The sequence below is a fragment of the Pristiophorus japonicus genome, chromosome 16 (assembly GCF_044704955.1).
Source record: "Pristiophorus japonicus isolate sPriJap1 chromosome 16, sPriJap1.hap1, whole genome shotgun sequence".
In the NCBI taxonomy this organism is placed as follows: Eukaryota; Metazoa; Chordata; class Chondrichthyes; family Pristiophoridae; genus Pristiophorus; species Pristiophorus japonicus.
Genome location: NC_091992.1, coordinates 17,905,975 through 17,925,451, shown reverse-complemented (window position 1 = coordinate 17,925,451; position 19,477 = coordinate 17,905,975). Strand labels below are relative to the sequence as shown.

Here is a 19,477-nt window from a genome sequence, read left to right as displayed (position 1 = left end):
CCTCTCCCCCCGCCCCACTCCTCCCTCTCCCCCCGCCCCACTCCTCCCTCTCCCCCCTCTCCCCCCGCCCCACTCCTCCCTCTCCCCCCTCTCCCCCCGCCCCACTCCTCCCTCTCCCCCCGCCCCACTCCTCCCTCTCCCCCCGCCCCACTCCTCCCTCTCCCCCCGCCCCACTCCTCCCTCTCCCCCCGCCCCACTCCTCCCTCTCCCCCCGCCCCACCCTCTCCTCTCCCCCCGCCCCTCCCTATCCTCTCCCCCCGCCCCTCCCTCTCCTCTCCCCCCGCCCCTCCCTCTCCTCTCCCCCCGCCCCTCCCTCTCCTCTCCCCCCACCCCTCCATCTCCCACAAACACAGACACTGACAGAGTGTGAGAGAGACACACACAGACAGACACACTGGGGGGCCGTCCCAGCACGCTGTTGGAGGGCTCCTGGTGCTGCAGTCGGTAAGTAGAAAATGGTTTATTTATGGATTAATTTTTTTAATTAATTTTTTTTGATTGATTTATTGGTTGATTTATTGCTGTATTTATAATTTATTATTGATGATGGCTCTTTATTTGTAAAACTGAAGTGTGTAATGTTTGTAAACTTCCCTTTAAACCACCTCCCCCCCCATTCCCTACGCCTGATTTGTAACTTACGCCTGATTTTCTAAGTGTGGGCAAGGTTTTTTCTCAGCGTACAAAAATCTACACTTACTCCATTCTAAGTTAGTTTGGAGTAAGTTTTCACTGCCTAAACTTTCAAAACGGGCGTAAGTGGCCGGATACGCCCCCTTTTGAAAAAAAATCTGTTCCAAACTGAGACTGTTCTAACTGACCAGAACTGGAGCAAACTAAATGCCGAGAATTGCAATTTCTAAGCTACTCCATTCTAAACTAGTTGCTCCAAAAAAACAGGAGCAACTCAGGTCAAAACTTGGCCCCATGGTTCCTACCTGCCATTTTCAACAGAATATGGTGCAGTGACAAAAAATATATGGAGGTGGCAAGAAAGAAAATGAATTAGAAATTATAGGTAGAAACTTGGGATTAGAGATAGAAGAGAAGGGAAATTACAGTTGATCTTAAAAAGTGAGTCATTTACCAGATCTTTAACCATCAATGTTATGAATTGGTGCCACCAAGTGGAAGGCAGAGGAAACTACACAAGTACACAGCATATACAACGGAGTGTCTTTATTTGGGACACCCAATAGTTAGCCCCTAATTAGGAGTGATTGAGCAATCTCAATTAAAACTATTCCTCCAGAAAGGCCCCATCTTAGTCCTGGATCCTAGGATCCACCGTTAAAAAGTTCAGTATTGGCCAGGGCTCAACTTTTCCAATGGTTGCAAGGCCAGGACTGAAAAGGATGCCAAATCTGCTCAACTAGCTTTTTGACCAATCATAAGAACATAAGAATTAGGAACAGGAAGGAGTAGGCCATCTAGCCCCTTGAGCCTGCTCCGCCATTCAACAAGATCATGGCTGATCTGGCCGTGGACTCAGCTCCACTTACCCGCCCGCTCCCCGTAACCCTTAATTCTCTTATTGGTTAAAAATCTATCTATCTGTGATTTGAATACATTCAATGAGCTAGCCTCAACTGCTTCCTTGGGCAGAGAATTCCACAGATTCACAACCCTCTGGGAGAAGAAATTCCTTCTCAACTCGGTTTTAAATTGGCTCCCCCGTATTTTGAGGCTGTGCCCCCTAGTTCTAGTCTCCCCGACCAGTGGAAACAACCTCTCTGCCTCTATCTTGTCTATCCCTTTCATTATTTTAAATGTTTCTATAAGGTCACCCCTCATTCTTCTGAACTCCAACAAGTAAAGACCCAGTAAACTCAATCTATCATCATAAGGTAACCCCCTCATCTCCGGAATCAGCCTTGAGAACCGTCTCTGTACCCCCTCCAAAGCTAGTATATCCTTCCTTAAGTAAGGTGACCAAAATTGCACGCAGTACTCCAGGTGCGGCCTCACCAATACCCTATACAGTTGCAGAAGGACCTCCCTGCTTTTGTACTCCATCCCTCTCGCAATGAAGGCCAACATTCCATTCGCCTACCTGATTACCTGCTGCACCTGCAAACAAACTTTTTGGGATTCATGCACCCCCACCAAAAAGAGTTTCAACCAAAAAGAGTTTCATGCACCCCCAGGTCCCTCTTCTTCGCAGCATGTTGTAATTTCTCCCCATTCAAATAATATTCCCTTTTACTGTTTTTTTTCCCCCCCAAGGTGGATGACCTCACACTTTCCAACATTGTATTCCATCTGCCAAATCTTAGCCCATTCGCTTAACCTATCTAAATCTCTTTGCAGCCTTTCGGTGTCCTCTACACAACCCGCTTTCCCACTAATCTTTGTGTCATCTGCAAATTTTGTTACACTACACTCTGTCCCCTCTTCCAGGTCATCTATGTATATTATAAACAGTTGTGGTCCCAGCACCGATCCCTGTGGCACATCACTAACCAACGATTTACAACCAGAAAAGGACCCATTTATCCCGACTCTCTGCTCTCTGTTCGCCAGCCAATTCTCTATCCATGCTAATACATTTCCTCTGACTCCGCGCACCTTTATCTTCTGCAGTAACCTTTTGTGTGGCACCTTATCGAATGCCTTTTGAAAATCTAAATACACCACATCCATCGGTACACCTCTATCCACCATGCTCGTTATATCCTTAAAGAATTCTAGTAAATTAGTTAAACATGATTTCCCCTTCATGAATCCATGCTGTGTCTGCTTGATTGCACTATTCCTATCTAGATGTCCTGCTATTTCTTCCTTAATGATAGCTTCAAGCATTTTCCCCACTACAGATGTTAAACTAACCGGCCAATAGTTACCCGCCTTTTGTCTGCCCCCTTTTTTTAAACAGAGGCGTTACATTAGCTGCTTTCCAATCCGCTGGTACCTCCCCAGAGTCCAGAGAATTTTGGTAGATTATAACGAATGCATCTGCTATAACTTCCGCCATCTCTTTTAATACCCTGGGATGCATTTCATCAGGACCAGGGGACTTGTCTACCTTGAGTCCCATTAGCCTGTCCAGCACTACCCCCCTAGTGATAGTGATTGTCTCAAGGTCCTCCCTTCCCACATTCCTGTGACCAGCAATTTTTGGCATGGTTTTTGTGTCTTCCACTGTGAAGACCGAAGCAAAATAATTGTTTAAGGTCTCAGCCATTTCCACATTTCCCATTATTAAATCCCCCTTCTCCTCTTCTAAGGGACCAACATTTACTTTAGTCACTCTTTTCCGTTTTATATATCTGTAAAAGCTTTTACTATCCGTTTTTATGTTTTGCGCAAGTTTACCTTCGTAATCTATCTTTCCTTTCTTTATTGCTTTCTTAGTCATTCTTTGCTGTCGTTTAAAATTTTCCCAATCTTCTATTTTCCCACTAACCTTGGACACCTTATACGCATTGGTTTTTAATTTGATACACTCCTTTATTTCCTTGGTTATGCATGGCTGGTTATCCCTTCCCTTACCGCCCTTCTTTTTCACGGGAATATATTTTTGTTGAGCACTATGAAAAAGCTCCTTAAAAGTCCTCCACTGTTCCTCAATTGTGCCACCGTTTAGTCTGTGTTTCCAGTCTACTTTAGCCAACTCGGCCCTCATCCCACTGTAGTCCCCTTTGTTTAAGCATAGTACGCTCATTTGAGACACTACCTCCTCATCCTCAATCTGTATTACAAATTCAACCATACTGTGATCACTCATTCCGAGAGGATCTTTTACTAGGAGACCGTTTATTCTTCCTGTCTCATTACACAGGACCAGATCTAAGATAACTTGCTCCCTTGTAGGTTCTGTAACATACTGTTCTAAGAAACAATCTCATATGCATTCTATAAATTCCTCCTCCAGGCTACCCCGTGCAATTTGATTTGACCAATCGATATGTAGGTTAAAATCCCCCATGATTACTGCCGTTCCTTTTTCACATGCCTCCATTATTCTCTTGATTATTGCCCTCCCCACCGTGAAGTTATTAATTGGGGGCCTATAAACTACACCCACCAGTGACTTTTTCCCCTTACTATCTCTAATCTCCACCCACAATGATTCAACATTTTGTTCATTAGAGCCAATATTGTCTCACAACTGCCCTGATATCATCCTTTATTAACAGAGCTACCCCATCTCCTTTCCCTTCTTGTCTATCTTTCCGAATCGTCAGATACCCCTGTATGTTTAATTCCCAGTCTTGGCCATCCTGCAACCACGTTTCTGTAATGGCCACCAAATCATACCCATTTGTAATGATTTGTGCCGTCAACTCATTTACTTTATTTCGAATGCTGCGTGCGTTTAGGTAGAGTGTTTTAATACTAGTTTTTAAAACCATGATTTTTAGATTTGACCCCTCCTGCAGCCCCTTTATATTCAGTGGTCCTTTTTGTTTTTTGCCTTGGGTTTCTCTGCCCTCCACTTTTACTCATCTCCTTTCTGTCTTTTGCTTTTGTCTCCTTTTTGTCACTTATGTCATCCAAGTGGGTCCATCTTAACCAGGACTCTAGCTGGTTGCTTTTCTGACTACTTGAACAGGAACATTTCCACTTGGATAAAAGCTATTTTAAACAGCTGAATGAAATACAGTTGCACTTATGCGAGTCATATTTCTTTACATACATCTAATTCATTCTGTACCTTTTTAACCAGGTCTCTGATTGCCAGCAGTTTTCCAGTTTCAGTACCTACAAAAAGTAACTCCTGCTCCACAGTCTCCACAGCAGAATTCCTAAAAGAAAAATTAAAAACTACTGCACATGTTTAACCAGAATAGTATCATCATTGCTATTTACAGAAGACATTTAGTAAACCGATACAGGCAGCCAAACAAAAGACTTAAATGTTTTTGGCAACAAAAGAATTAAAAAATGTAAAGTTTGTATCGTATTTCCATTTATCATTTATGTGCAAATTGCGATGAGAACATAGTTGTGGTTAGATTAAGGACGTGCCTGTGATAAGGACTGAACTGGACCAATCATTTGGAAACTCCCTGAGCCTCACACCATATTTACAATATACATTAATGATTTAGACGAAGGAATTGAATGTAATATCTCCAAGTTTGCAGATGACACTAAGCTGGGTGGCAGGACAAGCTTCGAGAAGGATGCTAAGAGGCTGCAGGGTGACTTGGACAGGTTAGGTGAATGGGCAAATGCATGGCAGATGCAGTATAATGTGGATAAATGTGAGGTTATCCACTTTGGTGGCAAAAACAGGAATGCAGATTATCTGAATGGTGACAGATTAGTAAAAGGGGAGGTGCAACGAGACCTGGGTGACATGGTACATCAGTCTTTGAAGGTAGGCATGCAGGTACAGCAGGCAGTAAAGAAAGCAAATGGCATGCTGGCCTTCATAGCGAGGGGATTTGAGTATAGGAGCAGGGAGATCTTGCTGCAGTTGTACACAGCCTTGGTGAGACCACACCTTGAGTATTGTGTGCAGTTTTGGTCTCCTAATGAGGAAGGACGTGCTTGCTATTGAGGGAGTGCTATTAAGGGATATATTCAAGAGGGAGTTAGATGTGGCCCTTACGACGAAAGGGATGAGGGGGTATGGAGAGAAGGCAGGGGTGGGGTACTGAGGTTGCATGATCAGCTATGATCATATTGAATGGCGGTGCAGGCTCGAAGAGTCGAATGGCCTGCTCCTGCACCTATTTTCTATGTTTCATAAGGGGGAGGTGTGAAATTTGCTTTTGGCTGAGGCGGTTTCTTAAAATGGAGTTATAATTTTCACTCAAATTAGAGCACATTATATGATGGAATAATATAGATTCAACATACTGAACATGTACAAGAAAAAAATCAGCTGTGATAATTTTCCCATTTTGATACACATCGTCTATGCTCAGTGTCTAGATTTTTCAATGTGTAAGGGCCTTGCAACCTTGCAACTTTAGTTACAATTTAGCATTTGAAGAAGAGGTACGATGTTCATTGTATAAAACAATATCTAAAGTGGCACAAAGAAGTACCTTTAAACAGATCACAGTAAAAGCAGGTTAGTAATCAGCAAGGTTAGCATAGATGTTCTCCCCTTTGTCTCACCTTGTACCAATCGACACCGATACCACATTGTCCAAGTTCAGTTTGCACCATTGCTCAACGTCGAATGCAAATGTGGCACTGAACATAGCTCGCCGCACAGTGTGAGACGTACACGCCAGGAAGATGGTGGCCAACTGATCTCGGAATCCAGATTTGCCATCTTCAAACAATTTATCCGATTCGTCAACAACCAGCCACTCCACCCTGAAATTCATTTTATTTAAAAAAAAGGATCATTTCAGAAACTAGAAGCATGTTAGCATTGACTGCTTTAATATGACAAACTAACGGATACCAGCAGATCCTAAATATTGCTTTAAAAAAAAAGCATTTTTGGGCTATGAGCCGAGTAATATTCTTGTCACCCTGCAAAGACCAACACGGACATAGACTGCTCTTGTTTACCTGCAGCAAGAATCCATTTCTCAAGACATTGGCAGGACATGAAAGAATTGTCATATCGGTTATTGTAGCTGATCTGGTGGAAAGCAGGACTGGATGTGTTGGGGTGCGTTTGATTCTTTGCATGCGCTCGCTACTGTATGCATCATAGTGTATAATGCTATATATCCACCTATTTTTAAATGAATACACTATTCCTTTGAAGCATCAACCTTCCAATGTCGATTATGGAACAGTGCTTAGCATTTCCTTAAACATAACCAATTCAAAAAACTGACTTGCTCAGTTAAGTTGCTCTGATGACTCACTGTAATAATAATACAGTAATCAGACACAATTGAGGAAAAAAGATAGAGCTGAAGGCAAGAAAAAACAGCATCAGCCGTGGCTCACTGGGTTGCACCTTCGCCTGTGAGTCAGAAGGTTGTGTGTTCAAGCCCCACTCCAGAGACTTGAGCACATAAATGCAGGCCGACACCCCAGTGCTGAGGGAGTGCTGCGCTGTTGGAGGTGCCGTCGCTCGGATGAGACGTTAAACCGAGACCCGCGTCTGCCCTCTCAGGTGGGCGTAAAAGATTCCATGGCACTACTTTGAAGAAGGGCAAGTGTACTGGCCAATATTTATCCCTCAATCAACATCATTAAAAATATTATCTGGTCATTACCACATTGCTTTCTGTGCGAAAATTGGCCGCCGTGTTTTCTACATTACAACAGTGATGGCACTTCAAAAAGTATTTATTTGGTTGTAAAAACCTTTGGGATGCCCAGAAGGCGTGAAAGGCGCTATATAAATGCAACTCGTTCTTTCTTTAAAATCTAATGATTCTGAAAAAACTGAAGTGCATCGTTTAAATGTGTATTTGTTTATTATATACAGTACTATTTTCTGCTAATGGACTGCACACCCCTATTTGATGAACTTGGGGAGTGATTAAGTTGCAATTGCTAATCCTCGAGTAAGGCCTCGCCATACAGATACATGAAGTATCTCTGCTTATACTTATCGCATTAGCTGATCAAATGGAAGGGAGGGGTAATATGAAGTGAAAATGTCCTAACTCCACAGCTCTTTATAAAAACAATACTCCATGGGAGTGATTTTTCCCAAGCTTTGCTCATGCAGTTTTTGTTGTCAGTGGAACCCCTCAATTAGTTTCTTGCCCTGTAATCACCGTCCGGTTACGTCAATATGTACAGAGCACAAGCTTACATTTTCCCAGCACATTTTACATTCAGTATGTAACCCCTAATTGTCAACAACCGTTGTTGCAACACAAGGAAATCTTTCCAACAGAAAACACTGCCTGCAATGAACAGCTTGAAAAACACTACAAAATGAGTTATTTGTCTCTAGTGTATTCTTAATTTTCTGGTAAAAACTTGTGGTACAAAAAAATCCAACAGCAAGTTTATGTTTAAAATATTGAGCGGGATATCTAACACGAGAGTAGTGGTGAACGGTTGTTTTTTCGGACTGGAGGAAGGTATACAGTGGTGTTCTCCAGGGGTCAGTTCTAGGATTAATGCTTTTCATGATGTATATTAATGCCTTGGACGTGGGTGTACAGGGCACAATTTCAAAATTTGCAGATGACATAAAACTTGGAAGTATAGTGAACAGTGAGGAGGAGGGTGATAGACTTCAGGAAGACAGACGGGCTGGTGAAATGGGCGAACATGTGGCAGATGAAGTTTAAATGGTACAATCCTAAAGGGGGTGCACAAACAGAGAGACCTGGGGTATATGTGCATAAATCATTGAAGGTGGCAAGGCAGGTTGAGAAAGCAGTTAAAAAGGCTTACGGGATCCTGGGCTTCACAAAAGTATGGAAATTATGGTGAACCTGTATAAAACACTGGTTCGGCCCCAACTGGAGTATTGTGTCCCATTCTGGGCACCACACTTTAGGAAGGATGTGAAGGCCTTGGAGAAGGTGCAGAAAAGATTTACGAGAATGATTCCAGGGATGAGGGACTTCAGTTACGTTCATAGACTGGAGAAGCTGAGGATGTTCTCCATGGAGCAGAGAAGATCAAGAGGAGATTTGATAGAGATGTTCAAAATCATGAGGGGTCAGTCTGGACAGAGTAGATGGAGATAAACTGTTCCCATTGGCAGAAGAGTCGAGAACCAGAGGACACAGATTTAAGGCGATTGGGAAAAGAACCAAAGGCGACACAAGAAAAAGCTTTTTTACGCAGCGAATGGTTAAGATCTGGAATGCATTGCCTGAGAGGGTGTTGGAGGAAGACTCAATTTTATCTTTCAAAATGGAGTTGGATAAGTATCTGAGGGAAAACAATTTTAAGGGCTATGGGGAAAGGGCAGGGTGTGGGACTAGCTGAGAGCTGGCACAAGCTCGACGTGCCAAATGTCCTTCTTCCGTGCTGTAACCATTCTATGGTTCTAAGTAGATGAAAAGTTGTCTTCTCGCTAATGAGCACAATACACACAAACTGATTTCATTTGAAAAACTCAATTTCAACAAATAATTACGATACCAAATGATGCCGAGGGAGGATTTTAAGACTGCATGCAAATGTTTTCAGAAAAGAATCCAATGGTTCAGTCTCAGCTCTCAATTCAACACATCGTGGTGTACTAAACCAACAGATTCACATTGGCCAACATTCAGGGATTTCAGAGAGAAGAGCTGAACTTCTTCAAGATGGGCATTCCAGGAAAAGAAGTGGCAGTGAACTAAACACCAATACAAAAGTGAAAAACCGTGGAAAGTTCTGACAAAAGGTCATGGACCTGAAACATTAAATCTGTTTCTCTCTCCACAGATGCTGCCTGACCTGCTGAGTGTTTTCAGCATTTTCTGTTTTTATTTCAGATTTCCAACATCTGTAGTTTTTTACTTTTGTATTCAGGGATTCACCCTTGTTCAGCCAATGTTCTCCCCTTCCGTTCTCCTGAAAAAGATTGACTGCCGGGATATGGTTCCACAGACACCAGGCACCCATCTGGGCCTCTCGAGAGTGTCTGGGTTGCGAGTGTTGGTAGGATATTCTACCATGGGGATCACAGCCAAGCCCAATCCCCCCCTTTACCCGACATCCAAAAAGCACACTTTGCAACAAGCATCATGGGCTAGCAATCGAAAGCAGATACAATAACCGATTTCCCCCTCCCTGGCCAAGAGCCACCGAGGCCAATTGCAGCACTCCTATTGCCATTGCAAGTGATGTCAGCCATCTCAATAGACCGGCAACTAAACCTGGAGTCTTCTAGTCTGTATGATTCAGCTACATTCTGTCTTTACCAACTGAAGAATAGTAGGGATTTCTCATTTTACATGTTGCCCTTAACAGTTGCAGCTGATGCAGGATACGCAAATAACTTCCACAGCATTTCATACAGGGCAACATTTAATCCACATAAATAATAATCTACTTTAAAATGCAATCGCACTCTACCAGAAGATCAGGTCTAGGACCCCAAAAGGCAGAAACAGAAGTCAAAGTGCTACATCAACTATGGTTTCCATATAACATTTCTGAAAAAGAGGAAGTACACGATACCTGCTGAGGTCCAGTGCTGGAGGGTCCTGTTTTAACAAATAAATCAGTCTGTTTGGAGTAGACACCAAAATATCTGGAGACAAAGAAAAAAAAAATCAACTAAAGTGGTTGTTAAAATCAGGTACTTGAGCAAACTGAGCCATTGTACTTATTACTGGTATTTAAAAACAAGACAACCTCCATTCACAAAAAAATACATCCTCGACTTTTAGGTACTCTACTGTTTCTGCCAACTATCATTCTTTCTCCATCGGTTGAGAGTGTGAAATGCTTTAAACTGCAGAACTCTCCACAGCTACAAATGCCACATGATCAAGATGGTCAAGGGTCGTTTCAATAAGCCTGAATTGCTTCAGCAAAGTTGTTCTCTGCACACACATTCCTCCTTCCAGCAACCAAGTAAAAACACCTGCAATACTTCATCAGCATTCAAGGCGGAGGGCCCCTTGAGCCAGCTCCGCCATTCAGTATCATGGCTGATCTTCGACTTCAACCTCACTATCTCGCCCAATTCCCTTGATGCCCAAAAATCTATTGATCTCAGCCTTGAATATACTCATCAACTGAGCATCCACAGCCCTCTGGGGGTAGAGAATTCCAAAGATTCACAGCCCTCTGAAGAAATTTCTCCTCATCTCAGTCCTAAATGGCCGACCTCTTATTTTGAGACTGTGACCCCTGGTTCTGGGCTCTTCAGTTAGGGGAAACAACCTCTCAGCATCTTAACCGAGGGTTCCAACTCGAGCTCAATCCTGATGTTAGGTACATCTTTTACTAGGCAATTTAAAATTATTTTATTTTAAAGTGGAAATATGCAAAATCACTCACCAAATTTATTTGATGTCTTGGGGCCAAACCTTTTGGCGGCCTCAGCTGCTTTGTTGATCATGTGAATTCTGAACCCAATACCTTCAGAGAGTTTTACTAGCTCCCGATGAGTCTGGAAATAGAGGAACAGTCAGATTTACTCAGGTTCAGTCAGAATACTTGAGAGCTTGGACCACTTATCGTGTTCTTTCTACAGTTTGTTTGGAAACAAATGTCCTGTGAAAAGCAGAAATGCTCCTACCCAGTTCCCTCTTCATGGATATACAAATTAATATTTAAGACTAGGAACTATACACACGACTTGCTTTTATATAGCCCCATTAACATTGTAAAATGTCCCAAGACACTTCACAGGAGCGTTACCAGACAAAATATCACACCGAGCCACAGAAGGAGCCATTAGGACAAGTGATCAAAAGCTTGGACTAAGAGGTAGGCTTTAAGGAGCGTCTTAATGGAATCGTGAGGTAGAGAGGTTTATGGAGGGAATTCAACAGCTGACGGCATGACCGAAAATATTGGAGCAGTGGAAATCAGGGCTGCACAAGAGACCAGAGTTGGAGGAATTCGGAGTTCCTGAAGGGTTGTAGGGCTGGAGGACGTTAGAGGTATGGAGGGGCGAGGCCATGAAGGGATTTGAATACTAGGTTGAGAATTTTAAATTTGAGGCGTTATCTTAATTTTCTTAAGAAAAAATACAAAACACATACTTCTGTTTGTGGTTGCTGGAGTGAAAAAAAACAGACTTAATTCAGCCAATCCCGAAACTTATGCTCAAGACAATGCAATACCAAAAAAAAAGAATACAAATGGTAATGCTGAGAAATTCAGTGCCACTGTCTCAGAAGCTATACTGCTCCGTTACATTAAGACCAGCATGTTTTTTTTTTTAAAAAACAAGAACACAACTCATTCACAGAATCAATGAATGCATCCTGATGCTGGCCCAGGCTCGATAGTGCTAGTGCCAGCTTTGTGTCACCTGTCTCCGACAAGCTACTTACTGTGTGTCAAAACAAAGTAAGTGCAAGGTTGTTTTTAAAATGACCAGTAAGTTTTATCAGCTAATAGGCTTGGTAACAAAACATACCTGGCTGGCAAGCTCACGAGTAGGAGATAAGATCAGTGCTCTGAAACCTTTGTTCATTGGCTGTTTTAGATGGGTCAAAAGTGGAATGCAAAAGGCCAACGTCTTTCCTGATCCAGTTGGGGCACAGGCCAGGATTTCACGATTCTGTGAAAGGTACATAACACAGTTTGAGATGAACTCTGACATAACAGTACATATTTAAATCTAAAGTCCCCAAGATATGATAGCTATTGAGAAGTGCCTCATTATTTTTACTTCCTTTTATTTCACTTCTCTGTCAGTCTTCAAAAACAGGAATCCATCTGCACAATTTTCTACACAGCATGGCTGAACTTTAAATTCAGTGCCCAGAATATGACCTTCCCCAAACTTGCATTGCCCACACAATTTTTTCTTTGACTTTTGGGCCTCCCTACGTCACACAGGCAGATGGCAATCCACCCATCCACCTACACCATTAGAGTCTGTCATTCTGAGATGTTCAAGAGCAGCGATATCCCACCCTTCATATGGGAATATAGTCCAATTCCCTTCCCTTACTTAGCCAAGCTGAGAAATTTCACTGGAGGTGCAAACCCCAACAGCTCAACCAGCTAGTAAATCAGTGTACTGCACCACGAGGTCACTCAACCAAAAGTAACGTGCTGAGCATTTACTGTTGTGGTATAAAGTTCCATATACATAGGATATACAGCACAGAAACAGGCCATTCAGCCTAAACAATCCATGCCAGCGTTTATTCTCCACTCAAGCATAATCCTCTATCCCCTTCTCCCCCATATGCTTGTCCAGCCTCCCCTTAAATGCTATTCACTTCAGCCACTCCCTGGGGTAGCGAGTTCCACATTCTCATCACCCTCTGGGTAAAGACGTATCTTCTGAATTCCCTATTTGATTTCTTGGTGACTATCTTATATTGATTGCCTCTAGTTTTGCTCTTCCCCCACCAGTGTAAACACTCTTTCTGTGTCTACTCTGAAAACCTTTCATAATTTTAAAGATATCTATTAGGTCACCCCTCAGCCTTCTCTTTTCAAATAATAAATCATATCAAGAAAAGTTGCTTGGTTCAACAAAATTTAATGGCAGCAGCCCTCTAGTATCTTGCCCATGCAGCCACTATTTATGTTAGTGTGAATACCAAGTGCCAGCAAGCTAGCGAGATGTTCGGTGGTCATGAAAGGCATTATATAAATACAAGTCTTTCTTTCTTTATTTAACTGCGAATGCTGTAATAACCAAGCTCCATTCCTGTTTGTTCTCATCGACATCGCTAAATATGCATTTCTAACAGAGGTGAACAGAGATCAGGAACAGGAATTCTCCACTCTCTGGCCTATGGATGCAGAGGGGATCTGGAGTGCCTCTGCCCCAGCCAAGATCAGCTACATTAGCAAAGATTTGAGATGCAAGCAGACATCTGCCTGGCTCGGCATCGACACGCCACAGAGCCCATATTTAAAGAAGACTTGCATTTATATAGCACCTTTCACGACCTCAGGATGTCCCAAAGCACATTACAGCCAATGAAGTACTTTTGAAGTGTAGTCACTGTTGTAATGTTACACAAGCAAAAATATGATAATGACCAGATAATCTGTTTTTATGTTGATTGAGGAATAAATATTGGCCAGGACACCGAGGATTACTCCCCTGATCTTCTTCAAAATAGTGCCATGGGACCCTTTACGTCGACCTGAGGGGGCAGACAGGTACTCAGTTTGTCGTCTCATCTGAAAGACAGCACCTCCGACAGTGCAGCACTCCCTCAGTACTGCACTGGAGTGTCAGCCTAGATTTATGTGCTCAAGTCTTTCGAATGGGACTTGAACCCACAACCTTCTGACTCAGAGGCGAAGGTGCGACTTAACGAGTCAACAGAAAAACACTTACATGTAGCATGATGGGTATGGCTTGCATCTGTATAGGGGTAGGCATTTGGAAGCCAGCTTCCTGTATGTGCTGAATAACCTTTGGGTGGACCCTATATTCCTGTTGGAGCTGCTCGAAGGTAGCAACTGGTTCAGGGATATCGGTTCCGTCCGCATAAATCCGATGCTTACGCCGGAATTTATTTATCTTGAAAAGAAAAAAAACATTTTTTTACTTTGACATTGTTGCACATTACAGCAGAGCTTTTAACATGTTTTTCCCCAGAAGAGTTTACAGTAAGTATCCGTGTTCCTAGATATCGACTAAAGACAAACCTTCTCTCGTCGCTGATGTTCCAGTTTCTCCACACTGGGTTCTTTGGCCCTATCGCCTGTACTACTCTTGATCTGCCTTCCGAGTGAGGACATCAGCATTATCCCATCATCGTCTTTGGTATTGGCAAAAATGTCACGCACTGTTTTGGTCTCTGCTGATGGTGGGGAGGAGTTGGGGAGGGTGGGGCAGAGGAAGGAAGAGAGAGAGAGAACAGGAACATTTAGTGCCAAATGACAGCAAAGGCCCATAATGCAGGATATAACCACAGTTGAAGAGAGACTAATTAAATCAGGAAGTTGTAAGGACCGAACTCTTAACCTTTCCCTCCATCACCAAAATAATCATGTGGATTCAGTGCTATTTGATTACACATTTAATTTTTCTCCTCTCCTCCGTTTCCATGACTGAGCAGCTCACTGGGCAAACTACTCCAACACCACTGTTAACCCTACTTTTGATACAGCAGCCAAGAAATGCATGACGGTTCTTGAGAAGGATAATTCACTCACTTGCTCATCCAATTCTCTGCACACGAGTAAAATAATTAAGCTTGACTCTGTCAGCAGTAAAACCAAGTTCAGAAAGCATCCAGTTGGGGAATCATGTGGTCTGCCACTGTGACATATGTGGGAGTAGTGACATGCTGATGTTTTAAATATTTCCCAAGGGTGGTACAGCATGTTCAAGCATCAACAAGTGCCCGGAGTTGTGGGACACAGATTTAATCTCTGGCTTGATTAAATTCCGAATGTTAACAAGGTCACTGGTGGGAGACCAGGACACTTCAGACAGGGCGGAAGGGAATGCCACCCCCCCAGGCCATTCTGGCTGCTGAATGAGAAACAGCATTGGAGGAGGCTCAAAAGCAGGTTACCTGCCCACTCGTGTGCCAGTCTAGCGAGACCATACAAAAGAAATAGGGGAATTTAAACTGCAAGTAGCCCAAAAAGCAGTGATGTTTGAAAATCGGGAGTGTTTCTCAAAACGTACTTCCATGCATAAAGCTTTAAAAAATAAAAATGTTAGCAGCCACGAGCAGTTGTGTGCAAAATCTGCATAATAAATGTAGCGGCAGCTGTACCAATGGCTGAGTAGGTAACTGCATCTCTTGTCGTAGCACTGAACCATGAAAGCCCCAGGTTCTATCTCCATGCTGAATTAGCTGATCAGAACCACAACTATGGTTAAGGCTCTACAATTGGCCTCAGTGCCCCTGGTGGGGAAAAGCAACATCGGTCAAGATTCATGCTCCTGATCACTATCCAGTGCCAGCTGCTGAAAAGCATGCGAGCATGAACATCGAAAAAGGACAGGACCGTGATGTGCCACCACCTCAAAAGTCGATTCACTTATTGACATCGTCATGGCTCAAACATAGAGAACGGCCACTTGAGCAAGACACCATAACCTAAGTTATGTCTATGTTCGTATGTCACTAGCGTCCAAAACAGGACAGAGTTACAGGGGAGGAAGTATTTGATTAATCTCATTCTGCTACTCTTATTACTTTGTGCAAACCATTATATCAATGGTATCTTTAAATATGTTCATCACTGCATAAGAATGACTCTGTGCTTTTTTTGGCCAGAAGTGGGAAAATCACTCACTGTAAAAACAAAAGTGACTGTACCTCGCAGATTTGGAAATCAGAATGACTAGCTGTGTGATTATTCTACCTTTTTAGCAAGCTCAGTTTACCTTTGTTCCTCTTTTTCCTCTTTTCAGATCCGGCGGTCTCAAGTTTTCTTTTTCCTGGGGATGTAGACGAGTCATCTTCAAGCTCTGCATTAGAATCCTCTTTCTGTCCATTGCTTTTGAATGTACTGGCCACTGGCTTGCAGCTTTTAGCACGCTGACTGTTAAAAAAGTCAAGGTCTGTCGAGTTTTCACTTAAGATGGCATTGTTTGACTTTGTTATCTGGAATTACATGAACAATTTTAGTGTTGGTTGAAGTGTATTGCAAGACATCACTGAAAGGTTCAAACATCAACCTAAATCACAAGCACAAAACCTGGAGTAGCTCATCAATACTGCCAGAACGACAAGATAAATCCTTGATCCATACGCCAGGCGATATTAATTCATTTAAAACATTCAGGGAATTCATGAGTGGTTTTATTCAGATTCCAATGAATTTTTCCCCCTCCCAGTTGTTGGAGCAGACAGTGAGGAAATGTAACCTTCCACAATCAGAACACTTAATTTTAAACAGGAGCTCTTAAAAGTTAAGAGAACTTTGGGAGAAACAACATGGAGAGGCTGTACAATCCAAATGGTACTACTGTATTTTGAGGGGGCTGCAAAAGCAGAGGGACCTGGGGGGCATGTTCATAAATCTTCAAAGGTAGTAGGATGTTAACAAGGCAGTTAAGAAAGAGTATGGGTGACTTGGCTTTGTAAATAAGGGGCACTGAATAGAAAAAAAAACAAGAAAGTCATGCTGAACCTTTACAAATCTCTGGTTAGGCCTCAGCTGTGTGCACCACACTTTAGAAAGGATGTCAAGGCCTTTGGGAGGGTACAGAGGAGGTTTACTAGGATGATACCAGCGATGAAGGACTTCAGTTACGTGGAGAGAGTGGAGCGGCCGGGATTGTTCTCCTTAGTGCAGAGAAAGCTACCGAGGGACCCAAGAGAGGTATTCTAAATTGAGAGGTTTTGATTGAGCAAATAGGGAGAAACTGTTTCCTCTGGCAAATGGGTCAGTAACCAGAGCTCACAGATTTAAAATAATTGACAAAAAAGAACTAGAGTGGAAGTTTGAAGATTTTCCCCCCCCGCCAGAATCAGATTCCATAGGAACTTTTAAAAAGCAATTGGACATTTATTTGAGGACTAATTTGCATGGTTATCAGGACAGACTGGGGTGTGGGATGAAATTGCAGAGTTCTTTCAAAGAACCGGCACAGGCACATCAGGCCGAATGGCTTCCTTCTGTGCTGTGATCCAGAGTTGCCTAGGCTTCGCAACGGAGTGGCTTGCTATCTCACTAGAGACGGGCATCATCATAGGTAGTCCCTCAGAATCGAGGAAAACTTGCTTCCACTCCTAAAGTGAGTTCTTTTCCTGGCTGAACAGTCCAATACGAGAGCCACAGATCCTGTTACAGGTGGGACAGACATGAGTTGAGGGAAGGGGTGGGTGGGGCTGGTTTGCCGCACGCTCTTTCCGCTGCCTGCGCTTGACCTCTTCACGCTCTTGGTGTTGAGACTCCAAAAGCTCAACGCCCTCCCGGATGCACTTTCTCCACCTAGGGCGGTCTTCGGCCAGGGTCACCCAGGTGTCAGTGATGATGTCGCACTTTACCAGGGAGGCCTTGAGGTTGTCCGTGTAAACTTTACGCTGCCCACCTTTGGCTCGTTTGCCATGAAAGAGCTCCGCACAGAGCATTTGCTTAGGTAGTCTCGCGCCTGGCATGCGAACTATGTGGCCTGCCCAGCGAAGCTGATCGAGTGTGGTCAGTGCTTCAATGCTGGGGATGTTAGCCTGGACGGTATACCTGTATTAAGAATCAGTCATGGTGTGGCTGGAGGCACACATAAGCAGTTGGGTTTTAGACCAGACTCTCTTCCCTTATTGAACTCGGGCTTTTACAATCATTCAACAGCTTGCATGATGGTTTTCCCACTGGTTATGCAGTTGTAGTTTAGCGCCAGCCGTGACTCAGTGGGCAGCGCTTTCGCCTCGGAGTCAGAAGTTTGTGCTTTGGAGTCCCACTCCAGAGACTTGAACACATAAATCTAGGCTGACGCTCCAGTGCAGTGCTGAGGGAGTGCTGCACTGTCTGAGATGCTGTCTTTCAGATGAGACGTTAAACCAAGGCCTATCTGTTCTCTCAGGTGGATGTAAAAGATCCCCTGGCACTATTTCGAAGAAGAGCAGGAGAGTTATCCCCGGTGTCCTGGCCAATATTTACCCAGCAACATAAAAACAGATTATCTGATCATTACCACATTGCTGTGTGTGGGAGCTTGCTGTGCGCGTTGGCCGCCGCGTTTCCCACAGTACAACAGTGACTATACTTGGAAAAACTGCTTCATTGGCTGTAAAACGCTTTGGGACATCCCGAGGGTGTGTAAAAGGCGCTATTTAAATGCAAGTGTCACAGTAAGTGGATCTGTGTTGTGGACGGGTTCCACGCGTAAGGCCGCGGCCTAGCGGCGGGTCCTGGGGCTCCAGTAATGCCCAGCCCTCCCCTGCTTCCCCCGGCCCGCAGCCTCCCCTCGCCTGGTGGGCCCGGGGCCCAAAGCCCCGGCCTCCTCACCCTCAGCCTCTCGGTGTCCCGCCCGAACCGCCTCCAGTCGAACTTGGCGCCGGCCCCCAGTGCGCGGAACAGCTCGAGCGCCTCCATCGCCATGGAGAAGGCGCAGCGCAGTTAGCAGCATCGAGCGCCGATAGCCAGTCCGTCCAGCGATCCGTCGGCAATTGACATCCGCCTGGAATTAAAGTGACAGTCCACCTGAAAATGAATTGACCCACTGGCTGAATTTAAAGAGACAGAACGCATTCAAATAGAAATAATCCACCTCCTGCTTGCTGGAAACTGAAGACAGCAATCGCTTTAAAATAATTAATCTAAGCTCCCTTCCGAGAACAAAAAAAGCTGATTTAAAAAAATACATTGCAGTAGCTATATCCTTATTCCGCATAAATAGTATTAAAAATCTTCTCAAGTTAATGATTCATCCCAGAAGGCAGTTCTATAAAGCTGGCAGCCGTTATCCATGTGCGAGCCTAGATAGTGAGTGTTGACAGGCTATTCTACTACAAAGAGCATCACAACGAGATCAGTTCTCGTCTGACGTGCACACACACTCACTCGCCAGCAAATGGCACTAGATTGTGATCACAAGTGAGAATCGTGGGTTACTTTTATCCCATTTTCCCAGCTCAGCTGCAAATTATATCGCTGGCTGACATCAGCCAGCTCATCATGCACCAGAGAACAAACCTGAGATCTGCAAAATTCCCTGGATTCTGGGGAGGTCCCAGCGAATTGGAAAACCGCAAATGTAATGCCCCTATTTTAAAAAGGAGGCAGACAGAAAACAGGAAACTATAGACCAGTTAACCTAGCATCTGTCATTGGGAAAATGCTGGAGTCCATTATTAAGGAAATAGTAGCAGGACATTTGGAAAAGCATAATTCAATCAAGCAGAGTCAGCATGGTTTTATGAAAGGGAAATCATGTTCGACAAATTTGCTGGAGTTCTTTGAGGATTTAACGAGCAGGATGGATAAGGGGGAACCAGTGGATGTGGTGTATTGGATTTCCAGAAGGCATTCAATAAGGTGCCACATAAAAGATTACTGCACAAGATAAAAGTTCACAGGGTTGGGG

At 43.7% G+C, this 19,477-nt stretch overlaps 1 protein-coding gene across 3 annotated transcripts in view; it reads right to left on the bottom strand.

Annotated features, from left to right (window-relative positions):
- Window positions 1-18,523, bottom strand: part of ddx52 (DEAD (Asp-Glu-Ala-Asp) box polypeptide 52) — a 38,592-nt gene extending 20,069 nt beyond the window's left edge. For 2 of the 3 annotated variants that reach the window (XM_070858066.1, XM_070858068.1), the window contains exons 1-9: window positions 18,400-18,523; window positions 15,833-16,052; window positions 14,134-14,288; window positions 13,820-14,005; window positions 11,927-12,070; window positions 10,837-10,948; window positions 10,009-10,081; window positions 6,076-6,279; window positions 4,658-4,748 (exon numbers count right to left, since the gene is read on the bottom strand). In XM_070858066.1, coding sequence (XP_070714167.1) covers window positions 4,658-4,748; window positions 6,076-6,279; window positions 10,009-10,081; window positions 10,837-10,948; window positions 11,927-12,070; window positions 13,820-14,005; window positions 14,134-14,288; window positions 15,833-16,052; window positions 18,400-18,492 — 1,278 coding nt within the window. In that variant the 5' untranslated portion in view covers window positions 18,493-18,523. The remainder of the gene's footprint in view (window positions 1-4,657; window positions 4,749-6,075; window positions 6,280-10,008; window positions 10,082-10,836; window positions 10,949-11,926; window positions 12,071-13,819; window positions 14,006-14,133; window positions 14,289-15,832; window positions 16,053-18,399) is intronic. The other variant, XM_070858067.1, reaches the window with a different exon arrangement.
- Between the last annotated feature and the right edge of the window lie 954 nt (window positions 18,524-19,477).